The sequence below is a fragment of the Lepus europaeus genome, chromosome 10, assembly GCF_033115175.1.
Source record: "Lepus europaeus isolate LE1 chromosome 10, mLepTim1.pri, whole genome shotgun sequence".
In the NCBI taxonomy this organism is placed as follows: Eukaryota; Metazoa; Chordata; class Mammalia; order Lagomorpha; family Leporidae; genus Lepus; species Lepus europaeus.
Genome location: NC_084836.1, coordinates 122,249,426 through 122,267,987, shown reverse-complemented (window position 1 = coordinate 122,267,987; position 18,562 = coordinate 122,249,426). Strand labels below are relative to the sequence as shown.

Genomic DNA, 18,562 nt, shown 5'->3' with positions numbered 1-18,562 from the left:
TGTTGTTTTATATTTTTTTGGTCAGGGACTTCGGTTGGGGTGGGGAGGGGGCCGTAGCTGTTCACAGGGACGGGATTTGGCCCTGTGGCTCCCCACGTGCTGGTCGTCGCTGGCCTTGGTGGGGACCAACAAAGACAAGGCAAGGGGCCCGGGAGTGTTTGCCAAGGAGAGGGAGAGGGTAGGGTGTCGGCAGCCCGGGCACCAAGGGAGGACATCCATGGACCGCCCCGGCTCCCTGCAGACCCACACCGCGGCCTGGGTGCCTGGCACAGGAGCCAAGCAAGGGCCTCGGAGAGCTCATGGGAGATGAGTGTCATTGAGGAAGCTAGGCCTGGATTTCAATTTTTTTTTTTTTTTTTTTGCATCAAACTTATCTTTGAATTCCATTTCTCCGTGAACCTTTTGCAGTACCCTCAGAAATTCACTTGACAATGAGAAGTTATTCGAGTGTGCACTGAATATCAAACTCTGGTTAGCAGATGTCAGCAGGAGACTGACTGCCCATCAGCCCTTCCCCCGCCCCCTCCCGCTGCAGTGCCCGTGCCGGAGCAGGTGCGTCTGCCATAGCAGGTGCGTCGGCGTGCTGCAGTGCAGGGCGGGCCCGACAGGACCCCCCGAGGCTGCTCCCTCACGGCTGAGGGTCCTCAGCGTCTCGTTCCATCTCGGCCTCTTCATTCTCCTCCAGGGCCGCCGTGGCGTCCTGGAATTGCTGGTACTCGGACACCAGGTCGTGGATGTTGCTTTCGGCTTCCCCAAACTCGCTCACATCCATCCCTTCGCTCGTGTACCAGTGCACGAAGGCCTTCCTCCTGAACATGGCCGAGAAGTGCTCGGACACCCTGCCGAAGAGCTCCTGGATGGCCGTGTTGTTGCCTATGAAGGTGGCGGCCATGTTCAGCCCCCGGGGCGGGATGTCACAGACGGCCACCTTGACGTTGTTGGGGATCCACTCCACGAAGCAGCTGCTGTGCCTGGTCTGCACGGACAGCAGCTGCTGGTCCACCTCCTTGGTGGACATCTTGCCACGGAAGATGCAGGCCACCGTCAGGTAGCGGCCCCGGCGGGGGTCGCAGGCAGCCATGGTGTTGCGGGCGTCAAACATCTGCTGGGTGAGCTCGGCCACAGACAGGGCCCGGTACTGCTGGCTGCCCTGGGCCGTGAGCGGAGCGAAGCCCGGCATGAAGAAGTGCAGGCGTGGGAAGGGCACCATGTTCACGGCCAGCTTGCGCAGGTCGGCGTTGAGCTGGCCGGGGAAGCGCAGGGAGGTGGTGATGCCGCTCATGGTCAGGGACACCAGGTGGTTGAGGTCGCTGTAGGTGGGCGTGGTGAGCTTGAGCGTGCGGAAGCAGATGTCGTAGAGGGCCTCGTTGTCGATGCAGAAGCAGGCGTCCGTGTTCTGGATGAGCTGGTGGAGGGACAGCACGGCGTTGTAGGGCTCCACCACGGTGTCCGACACCTTGGGCGAGGGCATGACGCTGAAGGAGTTGAGGATGCGGTCTGGGTACTCCTCGCGCACCTTGTTCATGAGCAGGGTGCCCATGCCCGAGCCCGTGCCCCCGCCCAGGGAGTGGACGATCTGGAAGCCCTGCAGGCAGTCGCAGTTCTCGCTCTCGCTCCGCACCACATCCATGACGGTCTCCACCAGCTCGGCTCCCTCGGTGTAGTGGCCCTTGGCCCAGTTGTTGCCAGCCCCAGAGTTCCCTGTGGCAAGCAGGACGGAGGTGAGAGGTGAGGCGAGAAGGGCACCACCAGGAGGCATCCTCAGCTCTGCCTGCCGGAACCTTCTGGAAAACCTACCGTGCACAAAACTGTCCGGCTGGAAGAGGGCCCCCAGTCTGCTTGACCGGATGCTGTCCATCGTCCCCGGCTCCAGGTCCACCAGGACTGCTCGGGGCACATACTTCCTACCTGTGTAGAAAAATAGCAAGAAGTCAGCAAACTCTTGTTTTTCCAGAAGTTAATGTTTCATCAGAGTAGATCCTTGTGATGCTGGTCAAATAAAAAGAAGAGCAACAAAACCACCATCCCCGTCTGCTTTGTTTGCTGAGTCACCCCCGACAGAGACCCTGCTCTTCCTGTGGGAAACGATTCTGCTGTGCTTGCACTGCTCGCCCCGCTCAGCGCCTCTCCCCCAGCCCTGCCTCTCGGGCTCTGCTGCCCCGCTGTGCACCTGCCCCGCGCCTGCACCCACCATGGCTTTGGCGTCTTGCTTTCCTGTGAGCCTTTGCCCTCTCCCTGCCCAAACCCCAGGCTGCTGGGCGCCGCCCTACCGTAGGCTTCGTTGTAGTACACGCTGATTCTCTCCAGCTGCAAGGCAGAGGCCCCGCAGTCGCTCCCTGCCGCGTCGATCCCATGCTCCTCGCCGATCACCTCCCAGAACTGAAAGCAGAAGGCAGGAGGTCGGTGTGGGGGAGGCCGGGGAGCGGGTGGGCGCTCGGGGACCCGGCCCTTCACAAATGACTACTCCACAGCGTAATTCAGTGTGGACTAGGTGTGAGCGTTCCAAACCTCCCAAACACCTTAAATAAAACGTCAAGGGGGCCGGCGCTGTGGCAAAGCAGGTAAAGCCGCTGCCTGCAGTGCCGGCATCCCATTCGGGCGCCGGTTCGAGTTGCAGCTGCTCCTCTTCCGATCCAGCTCTCTGCTATGGCCTGGGAAAGCCGTGGAAGATGACCCAAGTCCTTGGGCCCCTGCATCCACGTGGGAGACCCGGAAGAAGCTCCTGGCTTCAGATCAGCTCAGCTCCGGCTGTTGCAGCCAGTTGGGGAGTGAACCAGCAGATGGAAGACCTCTCTCTCTCTCTCTCTCTTTCTCTCTCTGCCTCTCCTCCTTTCTCTGTGTAACTCTGACTTTCAAATAAATAAATCTTTATAAACAAAAATAAATAAAATGTCAAACTTGTAAGATTTTAAATTAGATTTTGTTCCTATTAAAATCAACCCATTGCCTATATTAAAGCTGTGGTTCTAGAATTTCAGATCAGACAGTGTAACTCATTTCTCCTTATAGTGCTCCAAGCTAGCAGGGTGTGGATCCTATTAAAAGAACACAAACTGAATTCTTACCTGATTCCACAGTAATATCCCATTTCACTTTGGGGATTTCTTTCCATGAACTTTTTTTTTTTTTTTGACAGGCAGAGTGGACAGGGAGAGAGAGAGAGACAGAGAGAAAGGTCTTCCTTTGCCGTTGGTTCACCCTCCAATGGCCGCCGCGGCCAGCGCGCTGCAACCAACGCACCATGCTGATCCGAAGCCAGGAGCCAGGTGCTTCTCCTGGTCTCCCATGGGGTGCAGGGCCCAAGGACCTGGGCCATCCTCCACTGCACTCCTGGCCACAGCAGAGAGCTTGCCTGGAAGAGGAGCAACTGGGACAGAATCCAGCGCCCCGACCGGGACTAGAACCCGGTGTGCTGGTGCCGCTAGGTGGAGGATTAGCCTATTGAGCCACGGCGCTGGCCTTCATGAACTTCTTCCCAAGAATGTATAAGTAGTACTTCTGTGCACAATTTTAAGTAATATGGGGTTTTTCTGGGTTTTTTTGTTTGTATTTTTCTTTTTTTTTTTTTAAGATTTATTTATGTACATATTTCAATAGCAGAATGACAGAGAGATTTTTTCCATCTGCTGGTTCACTTCCCCAAATAGTTGCAGTGCCCCAGGCTGGGCCAGGCTGAAGCCAGGAGCTGGGAACTCTCAGCTGGGCCTCCCTCATGGGTGGCAGGGCCCAAGTACCTGAGCCATCCATCTTCCCAAAGGCAGGAAGCTGGATCAAAGCGGAGCAGCCGGGACTAGAAATGGCACTGCGGTATCGCAGGCCACGGCTTACCCTGCTCCCCCACCACGCCCGCCCGCAGTGTGCATTTTTGATGATCAGGTGGACACGGGATTGAGAACTGTGCACGCTGCGTTCCTGCTTGGCGATCACGCGTGGTTGTGAACAGACACGCGCGCGGAGGCAGTGCCGGGCAGCCCCTCTGCTCACCCCGCAGAAGCACAGGAAAGCACCGTTAATGCTCGCACGTGTGCAGAATCCCCCAGTGCTTTCCCAGCCTCCTGTGTGACAGCCCCGCTCCGGCCTTGCTCTCAACAACGAAGCCTCTGTTTCGTAGCGCACCACCAGCGCTGTCCAGGGAGGGGAGAGAAACCCAAGCTGTCAGACACTGCACATCACGTCTGTCTGTCGCCCTATCTGGCCCGTGCACTCGCTCTCCACGCTATCTTCTGACTGCAGAATGGGGGCGGGGCTGGGGGGCTGGGGCCTCCCCTGCTCCGGGGGCTAATTGTGGACCTTCTTGTCACTGCGGCCCGGAAGGGTGACCCAGGGTTCTCTGTCCCGGCCTGAGCATGTCTGCCCCAGAAGATGGCCATTCCTGTCACAGCAGCGTCCCCGCGATAGCCTGGCGGAGGAAGCAACCCGAGTGTCCCCGGGGCACAGGTGGATAAGCGAAAGGCGGCCCCCGGCGCAGTGGGGTGTCTTCCACTGGGGTGAGCCGCAGGGGGAAGCCTGCGCGGCTGCACTGACAGCAACCAGCTTCCCAGAGAGAGAGGGGAACGGCCGGGTCCGGGGACCAGGGCTGGGGCCGGGGCTGGGGACCAGAGCTGGGGCCGGGGCTGGGGACCAGGGCTGGGGCCGGGGCTGGGGACCAGGGCTGGGGCCGGGGCTGGGGACCAGGGCTGGGGCCGGGGCTGGGGACCAGAGCTGGGGCCGGGGCTGGGGCCAGGGCCAGGGCTGGGGACTAGGGGCCGGGGCTGGGGCCGGGGCCGGGGACCAGGGCTGGGGCCGGGGCTGGGGCCGGGCAGGGTGGGGATGAGGCCTTGGCGCTCAGGGGATGCAGAGCTTCGCTTTAGAAAGATGGAAAATGCTTTGGGGATGGGATGCACAGCGAACTTGCCTAGCGCGACTGCGTGTGCACCTAAGAATGGCTCAGAAGGTAAATTGTGTGTGCACTTCACGGAGAAACGTTTTAAATCCCTCTTTCAGGCTGCGCAGTATCCAGGTGTGTGGGCAGCGCGTGCTTTGTTCCCTATATCTGTTGCCGGACACCTGGACTGTTTCCTCTCTTGGATATCCCAGCAATGCTGCTATGGAAAAGCTAAGGTTCCTCTTTTAAAACATATTTATCTCTGTGAAGGGCGGCATGACAGAGAGAGTGGGAGAGGCACAGAGAGAGAGAGACCTTCCATCCCCTGGTTCATTCCCCCAGTGCCCGCAACAGCCAAGGCCAGCCCAGACCAAAACCCAGGGGCCAGGTCTCCCACGTGGGTGGCAGGCACAAAGCACTTCAGCCATCATCTGCTGGGTTCCGGGCCCGTGAGCAGGGAGCTGGATTGGAAACAGAGCAACAGGTACTCACACCAGCACTCCGACGTGGGGTGCCAGTGTCCCGAGCAGCGACTTAACCCACGGCGCCACCAGCTCACCCCAAACTAAGGTCTCGAGGCAGGCATGTTACACCCTGGCTCTTAATGCAGCCCTTGCCAGTAAAACTTCTCGCCAGCAAGAACGCAGCTGGACAGGTGCCTTCCAGCGCCGCTGCCGAGCCCAGACGTGTGCGCAGGCACCTGTTCTTACGGTGTTAGCAAGCGAGTCAACGGTTCTCTACAGAAAATGTAGACCAGACGAGAGAAGTGTCACTTATATTCCAGGGGACATTCTCGAATTGTTCTGTCATTGCGCACAAAACTGTGTCAGGTTTCCCTGTTCAGTCTCCATCGCGTGTGAAGTAAAGCAGGAGTTGTCAGTGTTCTCATTATTGTGCTTTACCCCATCAAGAACGGGGGGGGGGGGGGGGGGGGGGGAACGGCGCCTCCGCTGGAAGACCTCTGCCAGCGAGCTTCGGGAAGCTGCCCCGCTAGGTCCGGGAAGCTCATCACAGTAAATGGAGGGCATGTGCGTCACCCACGGTAACTACAGACGAAGGCGGCGTTCATTAACCCTCCGAGCCTCTGCTGGCTCCTCTGTCTCTCCAAAGACACTGTTTAAGAACGAGGACTTAGGGTCAGCGCCGTGGCTCACTAGGCTAATCCTCCACCTAGCGGTGCCGGCACACCGGGTTCTAGTCCCTGCCGGGGCGCCGGATTCTGTCCCGGTTGCCCCTCTTCCAGGCCAGCTCTCTGCTGTGGCCCGGGAGTGCAGTGGAGGATGGCCCAAGTCCTTGGGCCCTGCACTCCATGGGAGACCAGGAGAAGTACCTGGCTCCTGGCTTCGGATCAGCGCGGTGCGCCGGCCGCAGTGGCCATTGGAGGGTGAACCAATGGCAAAGGAAGACCTTTTTCTCTGTCTCTCTCTCTCTCACTATCCACTCTGCCTGTCAAAAAAAAAAAAAAAAAAAGAACGAGGACTTCGCCCTGGGCCGGCTCCACTCACCTTGGCTCCGATCTGGTTGCCGCACTGGCCGATCTGGATGTGGACGATTTCCCGCATCCTTGCCTCGCGCCAAGTGGAGGACCTGCAAGGACTCCTCAGGCTGGGAGAGCTGCCGGTCACCGCTGTGAGCCCCGCACGTCCCTGCTCATCACAGGGACGGACCAGCTGACCAGGCCACCCTCCCAGAGCGGCCTTGAGGGTGTGTCCAGCCCAGAGCCCAGCCCCAGCGCTGCTCTGTTCTCCCCTTATCACCGATGTGGAAGGGGGTGTGCTTTCCTCTCCCAGCCCACAATGTTGCCCACTCATTTCCTAGGGTGTGAGCCCAGGGCTGGCGCCATTCGCAGGCCTTGCCCTGCCGGCCCCTGGGCGCTGCCCCGGGGCTCTCAGCTCCCAGGGAGACCACCCCCACCCCACGGGCTCTGCCATCCCATCACTGGACCTGTCTTCAGCCCTTAGGTGTGGACCTAAAGTCACCCACGGCACTGGGGTGATTGGGGGAACACAGCTGGCCAGTTTTTGTTTTAACCTGTAAGCATTAACAGGAAAACAATTGATATTTATAATAATAAAATATTAACGGCCGGCGCCGCAGCTCAATAGGCTAATCCTCCGCCTGCGGCGCCTGCACACCGGGTTCTAGTCCCGGTTGGGGCGCCGGATTCTGTCCCAGTTGCCCCTCTTCCAGGCCAGCTCTCTGCTGTGGCCCGGGAGTGCAGTGGAGGATGGCCCAAGTCCTTGGGCCCTGCACCCCATGGGAGACCAGGAGAAGCATCTGGCTCCTGGCTTCAGATCGGTGCCATGTGCCGGCCACAGCGCGCTGGCCACAGCGGCCATTGGAGGGTGAACCAACGGCAAAAGGAAGACCTTTCTCTCTCTCTCTCTCTCTCTCTCTCTGTCACTGTCCACTCTGCCTGTCAAAAAATAAAAAAATAAATTTAAAAAATAATAAAATATTAAGAAAAGGTCGCTTTATGAACTTGGCCCACATTGTAAAGGTGACGGAAGATCCTTAGGAGCTGGAGAAACCACAACAAGACACAAAATGCTTGTGGCTGTGGTGGTGCAGCAGGTTAGGCCGCCGCCTGCAGCTCCAGCATCCCATCTGCGAGCACCAGTTGAGTCCTGGCTGCTCCACTTCCGATCCCACTCCCTACTAATGCAACCTGAGAAGGCAGCAGACAATGGCCCAAGTGCTGGGGCCCCTGCACCCATGTGGGAGAGGCAGGTGGAGCTCCAGGCTCCTGGCTTTGATCTAACCCAGCCCCAGCCATTGTGGCCATTTGGGGAGTGAACCAGCCGTTGGAAGATCTCTCTCTGTCTCTCTGTAACTCTGCCTTTCACATAAATTAAAAGAAAGAGAATCCACACTCCCCAGCTCGACTTCCAGCACTCCCAGTGCCTCTTCCACGCTGTTGCTCTGAGCCGTGTGCCACGAGGGAGCTGGGGAATGACATGCCGGGACGCTGGGTCCCCACCCTCACGCGCCACCCCCCGCTCTTCTGCAGGCTGCCCTGCCACCGTCCGCCTCCCCACCCCGCACCTGCAGGGGACCAGCTGCCCCAGTGCCCTCCGGCCCTCTGCCCTGTTGCCCCATTGCTCTTCTCACGGTGCCTGTGGTTTACTGTTTGCCAGAATTTTCCCGTCCAAGTCTCCAAGTGCCAAGGGGAACCCAACGGCACAGCCCACCACTCGGAAGCCGGCTCTTTTGCCTCCTGGTCCTCAGCCCCCTGAGCTCCCAGCAAAGGTCCAAAACCAGCCGCAGGCTGCATCACCTCTGAGCGTGCGGCTGCCTGTCCAACGCCCACTGCCCGGGGGGGGCAGCGACCAGCCGGTGGCTCTAGGGCCAGTACCCACCCCACCCCCAGGAAGTGGAAGACCGGCTTCCACAGAAGGCGGGAGAGGGTGGAGAAGAAGCAGGAGTGTGGGTTTGTGAGACAGCAGAGCCAGTGAAGGGCTGCTTTGTGCCCCTGGAGCTCTGGAGACAGGAAGAGGTCTCACTCCTGACGGCCCTGGGGACAAGGGCAGCCCAGGAGCACCCGCTTCTGTAGCCGCTCCTCAGTGTCTCCACGGCAAGTCCCTCCATGGAGCAGTCGTAGACAGGGACCAACGGCCAGGTGCCGATGTGCCTTGGAGCTGGACTGAAGGAATGACAGGTGGACGCAGGCACGGCACCCACCTTGAACTGGCTTATTTGGGAAAAGCCCCTCTGGCTCTGACTACCACCTCACAGGGTGTGGACCCAGAGGAGGACCGACCTGGCCTCAGAGCCCCCCTCTCCCGCCTCTGACCACACCAGCGACCCTGGCTGCCGTACAGGAGTCAAACCCTGACACCCTGGCTCCCCGTGGTCCATGAGGGGTCTCTGCCTCCGCTGTGCCCCGATCCTGACGCCTCACCTTGGTGTACTCCCCACGAGCCTGGTGGGGCCCAAGGTGTGAGGTGAGGAACAAGGGCAGGAGGGCTACTGATGGCATGGGGGGAGGGGGGTAGCCTGGGGCTGCATCTGGAGGGGGTTAAGGAGAAGGGAATCCAGAGATGGGGATGGAGGACGAGGCTGGGGGCTGGGGGGCTCCTTGCCACCATTGTTGAGCGCCCGCAGCATGCCCCGTGCCCCCAGGCCAGATCTGGGACCAGGAAAAGGGCTGCCCCAAAGGATGTTACTAGGACAATCGTCAGAATCTAAATTCAGACTGAATATTGGGACCGGGTCCTGCGTCCTGACCTGGAGTGTGGTACGTGGTTACGTAAGATAAAGACCTTGTTTTCAGGGGATATGTATAGGACAGGGGGACTTCAAAACGTTCAGGAAAATTGGAATTTAGAGATACGTTTATTTTGGTGCATAAAAGGTTAAAATCTGGGGCCAGTGCTGTGACGCAGCGGGTTAAAGCCCCGGCCTGCAGGGCTGACATCCCATATGGGCATTGGTTCAAGTCCCAGCTGCTCCACTTCCCATCCAGCTCTCTGCTATGGCCTGGGAAAGCAGTAGAAGATGGCCCAAGTCCCTGGGCCCCTGCACCTGCATGGGAGACCCAGAAGAAGCTCCTGGCTCCTGGCTCCTGGCTTCAGATTAGCGCAGCTCCGGCCATTGCAGCCAATTGGGGAGTGAACCAGCAGACAAAGACCTCTCTCTCTCTGTGCCTCTACCTCTCTCTGTAATTCAGTCTTTCAAATAAATAAATCTTTAAAAAAAAAAAAAAAAGGTGAAGTCCATAGTTTTTTTTTCATAATATGTATTTTCCTCCACCTTTTAAAAGCATATGTATGAATTTGAAAATCTTTGCACCAAAATGAACATTATCTTTTAATCCCATTTTCCATGAACTTTTTGAGGCCCGCGTGTGCTGGGAACTACCTCCGGGCCAATTTGCTATCACAGCAACTTACTCTCAGATAAAGCAATGCAGGAAGAGCAGCTAAGCAAACGTGGCAAAATATTAACAGCCACGAGTCTGTGCGGGCCAGTTCACTCAGCGTCTCACTAGGTTGGGACTGTTTTTCACTCAAACCTGAATGATGGCCCCATTTGCCCTGCCTCCGCCCACGGCCCCCACACACAGGTAAGGAGAAGAAATGCAGGAGGAAGACCTGCACCTGCTCTCAGACCCAACGGTACAAGGAGACTTCAAAAAGTTCATGGAAATCAAAAGTATGAATCTATTTTGGTGCAAAACTTTTCTCCTAATCCATGCAAAATGTACAAGATGAAAAAACCGTGCCTGGGGCAGCAGTGTGCAGTCAGATGGGTTAACAGGCAGTCAGGTGGGCCCAGTGGAAATGGGGGTGCAAAATCTTTAGCAAGGACTGGCGCTGTGGCGTAGCAGGTAAAGTGCCACTTGCAGTGTTGGCATCCCATATGCGCACCAGTTCAAGTGCTGGCGCTTCACTTCCCACCCAGCTCTCTGCCGTGGCCTGGGAAAGCAGCAGAACATGGCCCAAGTGCTTGGGCCCCTGCACTGACATGGGAGACCTGGAAGAAGCTCCTGGCTCCTGGCTTCAGATTGGCGCAGCTCCAGCCGTTGCGGCAGATTGGGGAGTGAACCAGTGGAGGGAAGACCTCCCCATCTCTCTCTCTGCCTCTGCCTCTGCCTCTGCCTCTACCTCTCTGTAACTCTGCCTTTCAAATAAATAAATCTCAAAAAAAAAAAAATCTTTGGCTGGCGCCGCAGCTCAACAGGCTAATCCTTCACCTGCGGCGCCAGCACACCGGGTTCTAGTCCCGGTCGGGGCACCGGATTCTGTCCCAGTTGCTCCTCTTCCAGGCCAGCTCTCTGCTGTGGCCCGGGAAGGCAGTGGAGGATGGCCCAAGTGCTTGGGCCCTGCACCTGCATGGGAGACCAGGAGAAGCACCTGGCTCCTGGCTTCGGATCAGCGCAGTGTGCCGGCCACAGCACACCAGCCGTGGCAGCCATTGGAGGGTGAACCAATGGCAAAGGAAGACCTTTCTCTCTGTCTCTCTCTCTCTCACTGTCCACTCTGCCTGTCAAAAATAAATAAATAAATAAATAAAAATAAAAATCTTTAGCAAGGTCGAAGTGCCTGCCTACCCACACCTTGAAAGCTTCCAATTGGGGCTGGCACTGTGGCGCAGTGGGTTAACGCCCTGGCCTGAAGCACCTGCATCCCATATGGGCACCGGTTCAAGAACCGGCTGCTTCACTTCCAATCCAGCTCTCTGCTACAGCCTGGGAAAGCAGTGGAAGATGGCCCAAGCCCCTGCACTCGCATCGGAGACCCAGAGGAGGCTCCTGGCTTCAGATCAGGACAGCTCCAGCCGTTGCAGCCAATTGGGGAGTGAACCATCTTAAAAAAAAAACAGCTTCCAATCTTATAAGAACAGCAAGGGAGGGGTGATTCCTCCTGAGCCCCCTGTCTACTGTAAACCAAGTTAGGTGCGGACCCTTCTGGTGGCTCTTGGTGGCCAGACAGAATAAAAGGTCACAAGTCAGGTCTTTCGACTTGGAACTGAATGTCAAGTGTTTTCATTTCTTCCCCAAAATTGTGCTTAAAAACCCCAGCACCACCGGCTCCTTCGGGTTTTTCCTCTTGCAGCCCCCTCCGTGCCGCTCTGGCTAGAAGTCCCTGGCTCTAACAAATCTTGCTTCTAAATCTCTCCGCCTGTCCACGTGGAAACAAAGAACCGAGGTAGTAAGATTTTCTCATTTTCTCCACCATTTCACCTGTAACAGCACCACGTGAGCTGCTGCCCCGAGGACCCCGGCCTCGCATAACAGAACCCCGGCTGCCCGATCCACCTCCCTGCAGATGGGTCTGGGAAAGCGGGGGCAGGGGAGGCGGCAGCCCAAGAGCTGCGGCCCCTGCATCTATGTGGGAGACCCGGAGGAAGCTCCTGGCTCCTGGCTTCGGCCTGGCCCAGCCCCAGCCATTGCAGCCATTTGAGGAGTGAACCAGCGGATGGAGGACCTCTCTGCCTGTCTCCTCCTTTCCCTCGGTCACTCTGCCTTTCAAAGAAAGGAAGGGAGGGAAAAGCCGTGTGTGGACTTAAGAAGACTTGTTCTGCACCGGAAGCTGCTGGTACTGGTACTTGGAGTTGCCCACGGCTCGCTGCAGCACCCTGGCACGTACAGAAAGCACTATCGGCAGCCAGACACGTGGTGGCCCTGTCCAGCCTCCCTCCAGGGCCAAGGCCTGTGCTCCTGAGCCCTCCATTCTCAGACACTTGCGAAGTGCAGCGGGAGCTCCCTCGCCGGAGACACCGCGGCCACGGGCGGCCACGGCCACCGCGGGCACGCTGGGCCCTGTTTGCCGACCACTTAGACGCATGCCTTATCTCCCCGCCAGCCAGGAGCTGCCGGTGTCACGTCACCTTTGAGTCCCCAGCGTGCCTGAAACAGCGCAGGGCCTCGGTAAATGTGTGTTAAGTGCACGCCAACAGCTGGGCGCGCTTGGGCAGCGATGCTCAGAACAGCAAGTTTCCTTCAAGCCAGTGAGGCGTGGATTCACGCGCGTGGCCGTCTCGTGCTGGGGCAGGGACGTGGCGCCCAAGGACTTCTCCGTTCCCTAGGAGGTGGTCTAGGCTGAAAGTGCGAACTGTGAAACCTGGCCACTGGGGGCGGCTGTGGATCCCAACCGCAGGGAGCTATTCCGGGAAGGTGGGGCAGCCAGGCCGGCCACAGCCACCCGCTGGGGGTCCCCTGGGCTGGGCCGGGGGCCTTTCTGCTCTTTCTGAATTCGCCTTTGCTGCAGGGGCAGGCCAGGCTCTCTGTGTGCTGAGCTCCCTCCCCAGGGCAAATTCCTCTTGGTCATCTCAGTTTGCTTAGGGAGAGGAAGCAGCCAGGGCTCCAGATGGGAGCTTAAAAGGTTTTTCTGTTAATGGGGCGGTTGGCAAAGGGGGGAGAAAAGAGAAGTCCTGTTTGCTTTGATTCCTGTATCGCCAGCACTGTTTACTCAGTCTCGGGTGCTGAGCTTTGGCCGTGGGGCTGGGGGTGGGGGCAGACACGGAGAGCTGGCAGGTTCTGGGGGCGGGGGAGGGGACCAGCCAAGCCTGGGCGCGCAGCGAGCCCAGCTCCTCCAGGAACCTGGATTTTTTTCATCTGTACAAGAGGGCGACAAGCGACAAGTCTAGGGAGGGAAGTGACAACGGGGCTGTCTGTGTGGACAAGTCCAGCTGTTCCCCACCCCTGGATGGGGTGGCTACCGGCCCAGCAGGCCATCGGCACCAGAACGGCCGGGCAGACCGAGGGGTGGGAGATGCAGCCCGTGTGGACCAGCTCTCCTGTCCTCTTCCAAGGGAAGGACCCCCTCCGACTGCCAGTGTAGCGCGTGCCAGGGCCGCGGCGCACGGGCCGTGCCAAGGGAAGTGACCCTCTCCGAGGCACAGGTGCCTGGTGCCCCCTTGGAGAAGCTGCCATCACTTGAGCTCTGTTCCCCTGCCAGGACGACGGGGACCCCGGGACCCTGAACTGCAGGGGGGGTGGGTTGCCCGCAGCCACCTGTTCGACAAATCCATGACTCGCAGAGGCGGGTTAGCAACGACTGGGTGCCGGTGCACAGCTTCGGCAAGACTTGCCCAGGCGGGCAGAGGGCAGCAGGAGGCCCACTGCCCGAGACGCCGTCTGCCCCAGCGGCTCCACGACCTCGGTGCACGCACAGCTTCGGGGGCAGCAGGCCTTTTCCTGGATGACACTGGCGGCTAGGACGGGGCCAGAGCTGGGCAGATAAGCAAAACCCAGGCAAGAGGAGAGGAGCCAGGCTCCACGGCTCCACGGAGCACTTCTAAGCTGCTTCCCCCACAGGTGAAACGCCCGTGGCGCCACAGCACGTGGGCTCCCAGGGCCCAGCAGCCCTGCCCAGCCTGCAGCCTGGCAGTGGGAACGCCTCGCCATTGCTTCGGTGCCCCGGGCTGTGGCATCTCCGGTGTGCAGGAGGAGACACGCACGCATGCACGCCAGCCCTTGCTTCCCATGGCTGCGGCTCTGCAGGGGACGGACACGTGGGCTGCGTCGTTGCCACCTCCCGGAGTGGGCAGCTGCTGAGAGCACTGCTCTGTGGCACAAACAGCACCTAGAGCAGGAATCAAACAGAAATGTACACTCTGTGCAAGACCCCACTCCCGTGCAAGTCTCTGAAATCCGTTCGCTTGTCCAGCAAATCCTGGCTGAGTACTGTCCAGGGGGCTTAATGGATCTCAGAAAGATAGGAAGTGAGTACTGGGTTGAGGGGCCACCTGCGGCGCCGGCATCCCACATGGGCACCTGTTCAAGTCCTGGCTGCTCCACTTTCGGTCCAGCTCCCTGCTGTGGCCTGGGAGAGCAGTGGAAGATGGCCCAGGTCCTTGGGCCCCTACACCCGCGTGGGAGACCCGGAAGAACCTTGTTATGTATTTCTGTTAGGCCATCACAAAACACACCAGACACCGGAGTAAGGGAAAGGGTTTATTGGGGAAAACCCAGCAGACCAGAGGGAAGGGGCCAAGAGGGAGAAGGAGAGTAAGAGAGAAAGAGGAGAGGAGGCTAGAGAGACGAGCGGAGGAGAGGAGAGCGGACGAGAGGAGCCCAGAGAGCACGTGTGCAGGAACAGGCCCTTTTACAACTTTGCCGGAGGGCGGGCAGGGAAGCAGGAGCAGCGAATCCCGTTAGGATGGGGGTGGAGCTGACACAGGAAGTTGGGCCATGTGGCCACCTGGCTTCCAGCAATGGCGGCCTAGGATGTAAATCAGGTGTAGATCGCGCCACAGATAAACGGTGCCATTTTCTGAACAAACCTCCTGGCTCTTGGCCTTGGCCTGGCCCAGCCCAGGTCATTGCAGCCATCTGGGGAATGAACCAGCAGATGGAAGTTCTGTTTCTCTCTCTCTGACTTTGAAATAAATAATATGTCTTTAAAAGAAAATGTGGGTTCTCTGCTATGGCCTGGGAAAGCAGTGGACGATGGCCAAGTCCTTGGGCCCCTGCACCCACGTGGGAGACCTGGAAGAAGCTGCTGGCTCCTGGCTTCGGATCGGCACAGCTCCGGCCGTTGCGGCCATCTGGGGAGTGAACCAGCGGATGGAAGACCTCTCTCTCTCTCTCTCTCTCTCTCTCTCTCTCTCTGCCTCTCCTCTCTCTGCGTAACTCTGACTTTCGAGTAAATAAATAAATCTGAAAGAAAGGAAGGAAGGAAGGGAAGCAGGGAGGGAGGAAGGAAGGAAGGAAAGAACGTGGGCCCTGCCCTCAGGGACCTGGGGGTGACAGCAGCCTCCCATCCCCCTGTTCTCTCCCTGGCGCCCTCATGTAGCCTACAGAGCGCCACCCCCTGGAGCTGGGGGGCTCACCCCATTTGTTAGGAGCAGAGATGGAAACGTGTTCAGGTCTCGGGAGAACGTGACAGAACCAGAACAGCATGGCAGATCCCGGGGCCCTGGCGAGGCGCCAAGAGCAGGTGGGCTGCGCGGCATCGCGGGAGCCCTGAGCACGCACATCACCCTTCCCCTCCTCCTGGTCCCGGCCCTCTCCCCACCTCTGTCTTCAGCAACTCCCTCCCTGGCCTTCGAGGGCCCTGTGAGAGCACACACCCCTCTCCTGGCGCTCTCCCGCACCACTCTCCTGGTAAAACCAGGACCTCTTAGATGGCAGGTGTGTTCCGTGGTGCCTCCAAAAACACACACACCAGTGAGACATGGCCGAGAGGCCGCCGGGCAGGGCAATGAGGAGGCAGGTGGAGGAGGCCAGGACAGCTTCTGGCCAGCTGGTGGGGAAGAGGCAATGACGGGCAGGGGCCGCGGAGCCCCACCGTGGCGGTGCTGGGAGCACCGGGCTCCCTGCAGCCGGGGGCTTGGGGGGGGGGGTCTGCCCAGCTCAGCTGTGGCCTCCATGGGCTTCCTCTGGGTCCCCACGTCTGACCGTGTGCTGCTCACGCCAGGGCCTTTGCACAGCGCCTTCCTTCCCCGTGACGCTTCCTTGCAGCGCCTCGCCGGCTGCCCAAGGGGGTGGTTCCAAACCCCCCTCTGCAGAGGCCTCAGGCACCCGGGGCAGAGCCTCGGCTCCCTGCAGGCAGGGACCTGGCTCCTTGCTGTGCACCCAGGCTGGGAGCAGAGGCCTGCCTCCTGCCAGGGCCTCAACACGTGCTGACGGCCTGACTTCAGAGGGGACGATGAAGCCCCCCCTTCCGTGAGACCCTGCAGTGACGGCAGCAGGGGGCAGGGCGTGTGGCGTGCGTGCTGCCCCCCCCCCCCCCCCCCCGGCTGCAGCCGGGTATTCTATAGCTGATGCTGACAAGGCCAACCTCACGAATGGGACCCCAGGGAGCCACGGCCACGGCCACAGCCAAGCAAGAGCGTGCAGCCGGGCCAGGGTGGGGCGTGCGGCACACCCGAGCCACTCACCGGGGAGGCCTTTGCAGCACAGGCATCCGGGAGCTCCCACGAGCTCCTGACCCATTGACCGAGTGGACGAGGAGGAGGCCCTGCAGCTGGCGAGGAAACCAAGTGCCCGCAAAGCCAGACCGGCCCCCCGCGCGCTGTCCACTCCCTCCAAACAAACGCCGGTATCCAGGATGTGACCGACTCGGGAATGTGCAATAATAGGAAATGTGTGCCTCTCGCTGGGGCGGGAGCCAGACAATGGGGCACAAAGCAGGAAGGGAGAAGGGGTTTGGAAGCCATTCCCCGGCAAGCGAGGGCCCTCGCCTCCCCAGGTGGGGAAGGTGGGCCCGCTCCAGCCTCGCCGCCGAACACGGTGGACCCTGCTCCTTATCAGGCTGAGGGGCAAGACTGATCTTATTTTTAGAAATGAATAGGTTTTTGTGTCTGCGGCCTTGGGCTGTGTGTTTGCCAGGGCACACTGGGGTTTGAAAGAGAGAGACTACTAGATCCAAGCCGGCCTCCTGGGAGCCGATGCTAACCAGGCCCCTTGACCCCTGTGGAGCCCAGGCTGCAGCCCTGTAAATGGGGTGACAGCGCCTACTCCCCCGCCCCACCTTATGAAGTTGTGCCAAGGATCCGAGGGGGCCTGCAGGCTCCCCCGGAATGTCGGCTCAGTCCCCTGCCCTCCAGGAGCAAGGACAACCTGTCATCTTCGAGAGGAAACACGCGGCCTCACTGTAAAGAAGACACATGTATTCCTTTATGAGAGGTAGAGTCACAGAGAAGGGGAGAGAGCGAGGTGGATGACCTCCCATCCGCTGGGTCACTCCCCAGACAGCCGCCACGCTGGCTGGGGTTTGGCCAGGCTGCAGTTCAGGCCAAGGGGGGCCTCCCGGGCAGAAGGGCTCCAGGGCCTGGGCCGAGCCTGCCCGTCTGGGGCTCAGATGAGCGGGTGAGTCACCACCCAGCACGTGACCTCACTGACACCTGCAGCCGTGTCAGGAGGAACACACCGCGCAGGTCCCCAGGCTGCCGAGCAGGTGAGTCTAATGAGAAGAGACAACCCTGGGGACAAACTCCACCTCCGTGAGCGCCCAGGCCAGCAGGCTTTTGGAGGGTGCCCCGCGCTTCCCCGCGGCCAGCAACCTTCGCACTTCCTTCACGCATCCTCCGGAGGATCGCTGGGGCCAAGCCCCATACAGCAGCAGGGTGGAGCTAAAGGGGCCCTGAACAGGGCTGGGAAGTCCCCGAGGCGACACAGCCAGTGGTCTGCCGGCGGGGACAGGCCTGGAATTGAAGGGCCTGGGGTCTGCTGGAGGCGGACGGATTTCACTTGCTCACTCTTGGTTGAACGTCTTGGTTTCACACGGAGGGCGGGCGGCCTGGCCCCTCTCCAGGTCCTGCTTTCCCAGACCCCGGGTTAGGGGGGCACGCTTCTGGGTGTCCAGCTCTTACCTGCCTGAGACCGCTCCCCAGGGAGGCGGCTAATCTGTGCCTTGTGACCCCGCCGCCCGCTCCCCATCAGGCAGGTCAGGCTCTTATCACCCATCGGCCACACAGCTTATAGGGCCCAGGGCCAAGTGAGCATGTGGGCCCCTTGTTTGGAGCTGGGAGCCCTGTGTGTGACTGCAGGGGTCACAGGTCATGTCGCCTGTCATGAAAACTTCTACACGCATAGCTCTGTTCTAAGAATCTCAAGGCAGCATCAGGGCTCCGGTGTAGCGGGTTAAACCACTGTCTGAGCCGCCGGCACCGGTTCAGGTCCCGGCTGCTCCACTTCCGCTCCAGCTCCCTGCTAATGCACCTGGGAAATCAGCAGAGGATGGTCCAAGTCCTTGGGCCCCTCCCATCCGCATGGGAGACCCTGACGGAGTTCCAGGCTCCTGGCTTTAGCCTGGCCCAGCCTGAGCCATTGTGGCCAGTTGGGGAGTGAACCAGTGGATGGGAGTGTGTGTGTGTGTGTGTGCGCGCGCGCGCGTCCCTTTTTAAATAAATAAATCATTTAAGAAAGAAGAAGAAAGGAAAACTTCAGGGTGTCCTCAGAGCAAGCCGGGCCTGCCAACACCACGACCCGGAAGAACTTAGCACCGAGGCAAATTCTCACCCATTGCACAGAGGGCGGCAGCCCGCCCAGTCCGGGGCGGACGCTCCCCATTCGCGAGTGCCTGGCTTTGGCAGGGTCTGCCCCCTCGTAAGTGGGGCCCTCAGCCGTTCTTTGGAGGGGCTCAAAAGCCGGTCCCTTCGGTGGATGCTCCGAGCCAAGTGACCGCTGTGACTGGCCTCTCCTCCTACAGGGGACCCTGTCCCCTCCGCTCCTGGACACGGGCAGGGAGCTGACGCGCGAGCTGGAAAGCCCCTGCAGAGGCTGCAAGGCCACGGCCAGGGCGCGTG

At 59.7% G+C, this 18,562-nt stretch overlaps 1 protein-coding gene across 1 annotated transcript; it reads right to left on the bottom strand.

The window, feature by feature from the left end:
• Nucleotides 1–628: 628 nt before the first annotated feature.
• Nucleotides 629–6,426, bottom strand: TUBB1 (tubulin beta 1 class VI). The gene is made up of 4 exons (XM_062202581.1): nucleotides 6,370–6,426; nucleotides 2,271–2,379; nucleotides 1,798–1,908; nucleotides 629–1,701 (listed from the first exon to the last, which is right to left on the bottom strand). Exons 1-4 carry the CDS (start codon nucleotides 6,424–6,426, stop codon nucleotides 629–631), a joined length of 1,350 nt encoding a protein of 449 aa, XP_062058565.1.
• Nucleotides 6,427–18,562: the final 12,136 nt, after the last annotated feature.

Bases quoted from the DNA above. Each gene is read 5' to 3' on its own strand.
- TUBB1 (XM_062202581.1), bottom strand. From the start codon at position 6,426: ATGCGGGAAATCGTCCACATCCAGATCGGCCAGTGCGGCAACCAGATC. The intron at 2,380-6,369 runs GTGAGTGGAGCC...TTCTGCTTTCAG, and splicing joins GCAACCAGATCGGAGCCAAG to TTCTGGGAGGTGATCGGCGA. The intron at 1,702-1,797 runs GTAGGTTTTCCA...TGCTTGCCACAG, and splicing joins GCCGGACAGTTTTGTGCACG to GGAACTCTGGGGCTGGCAAC.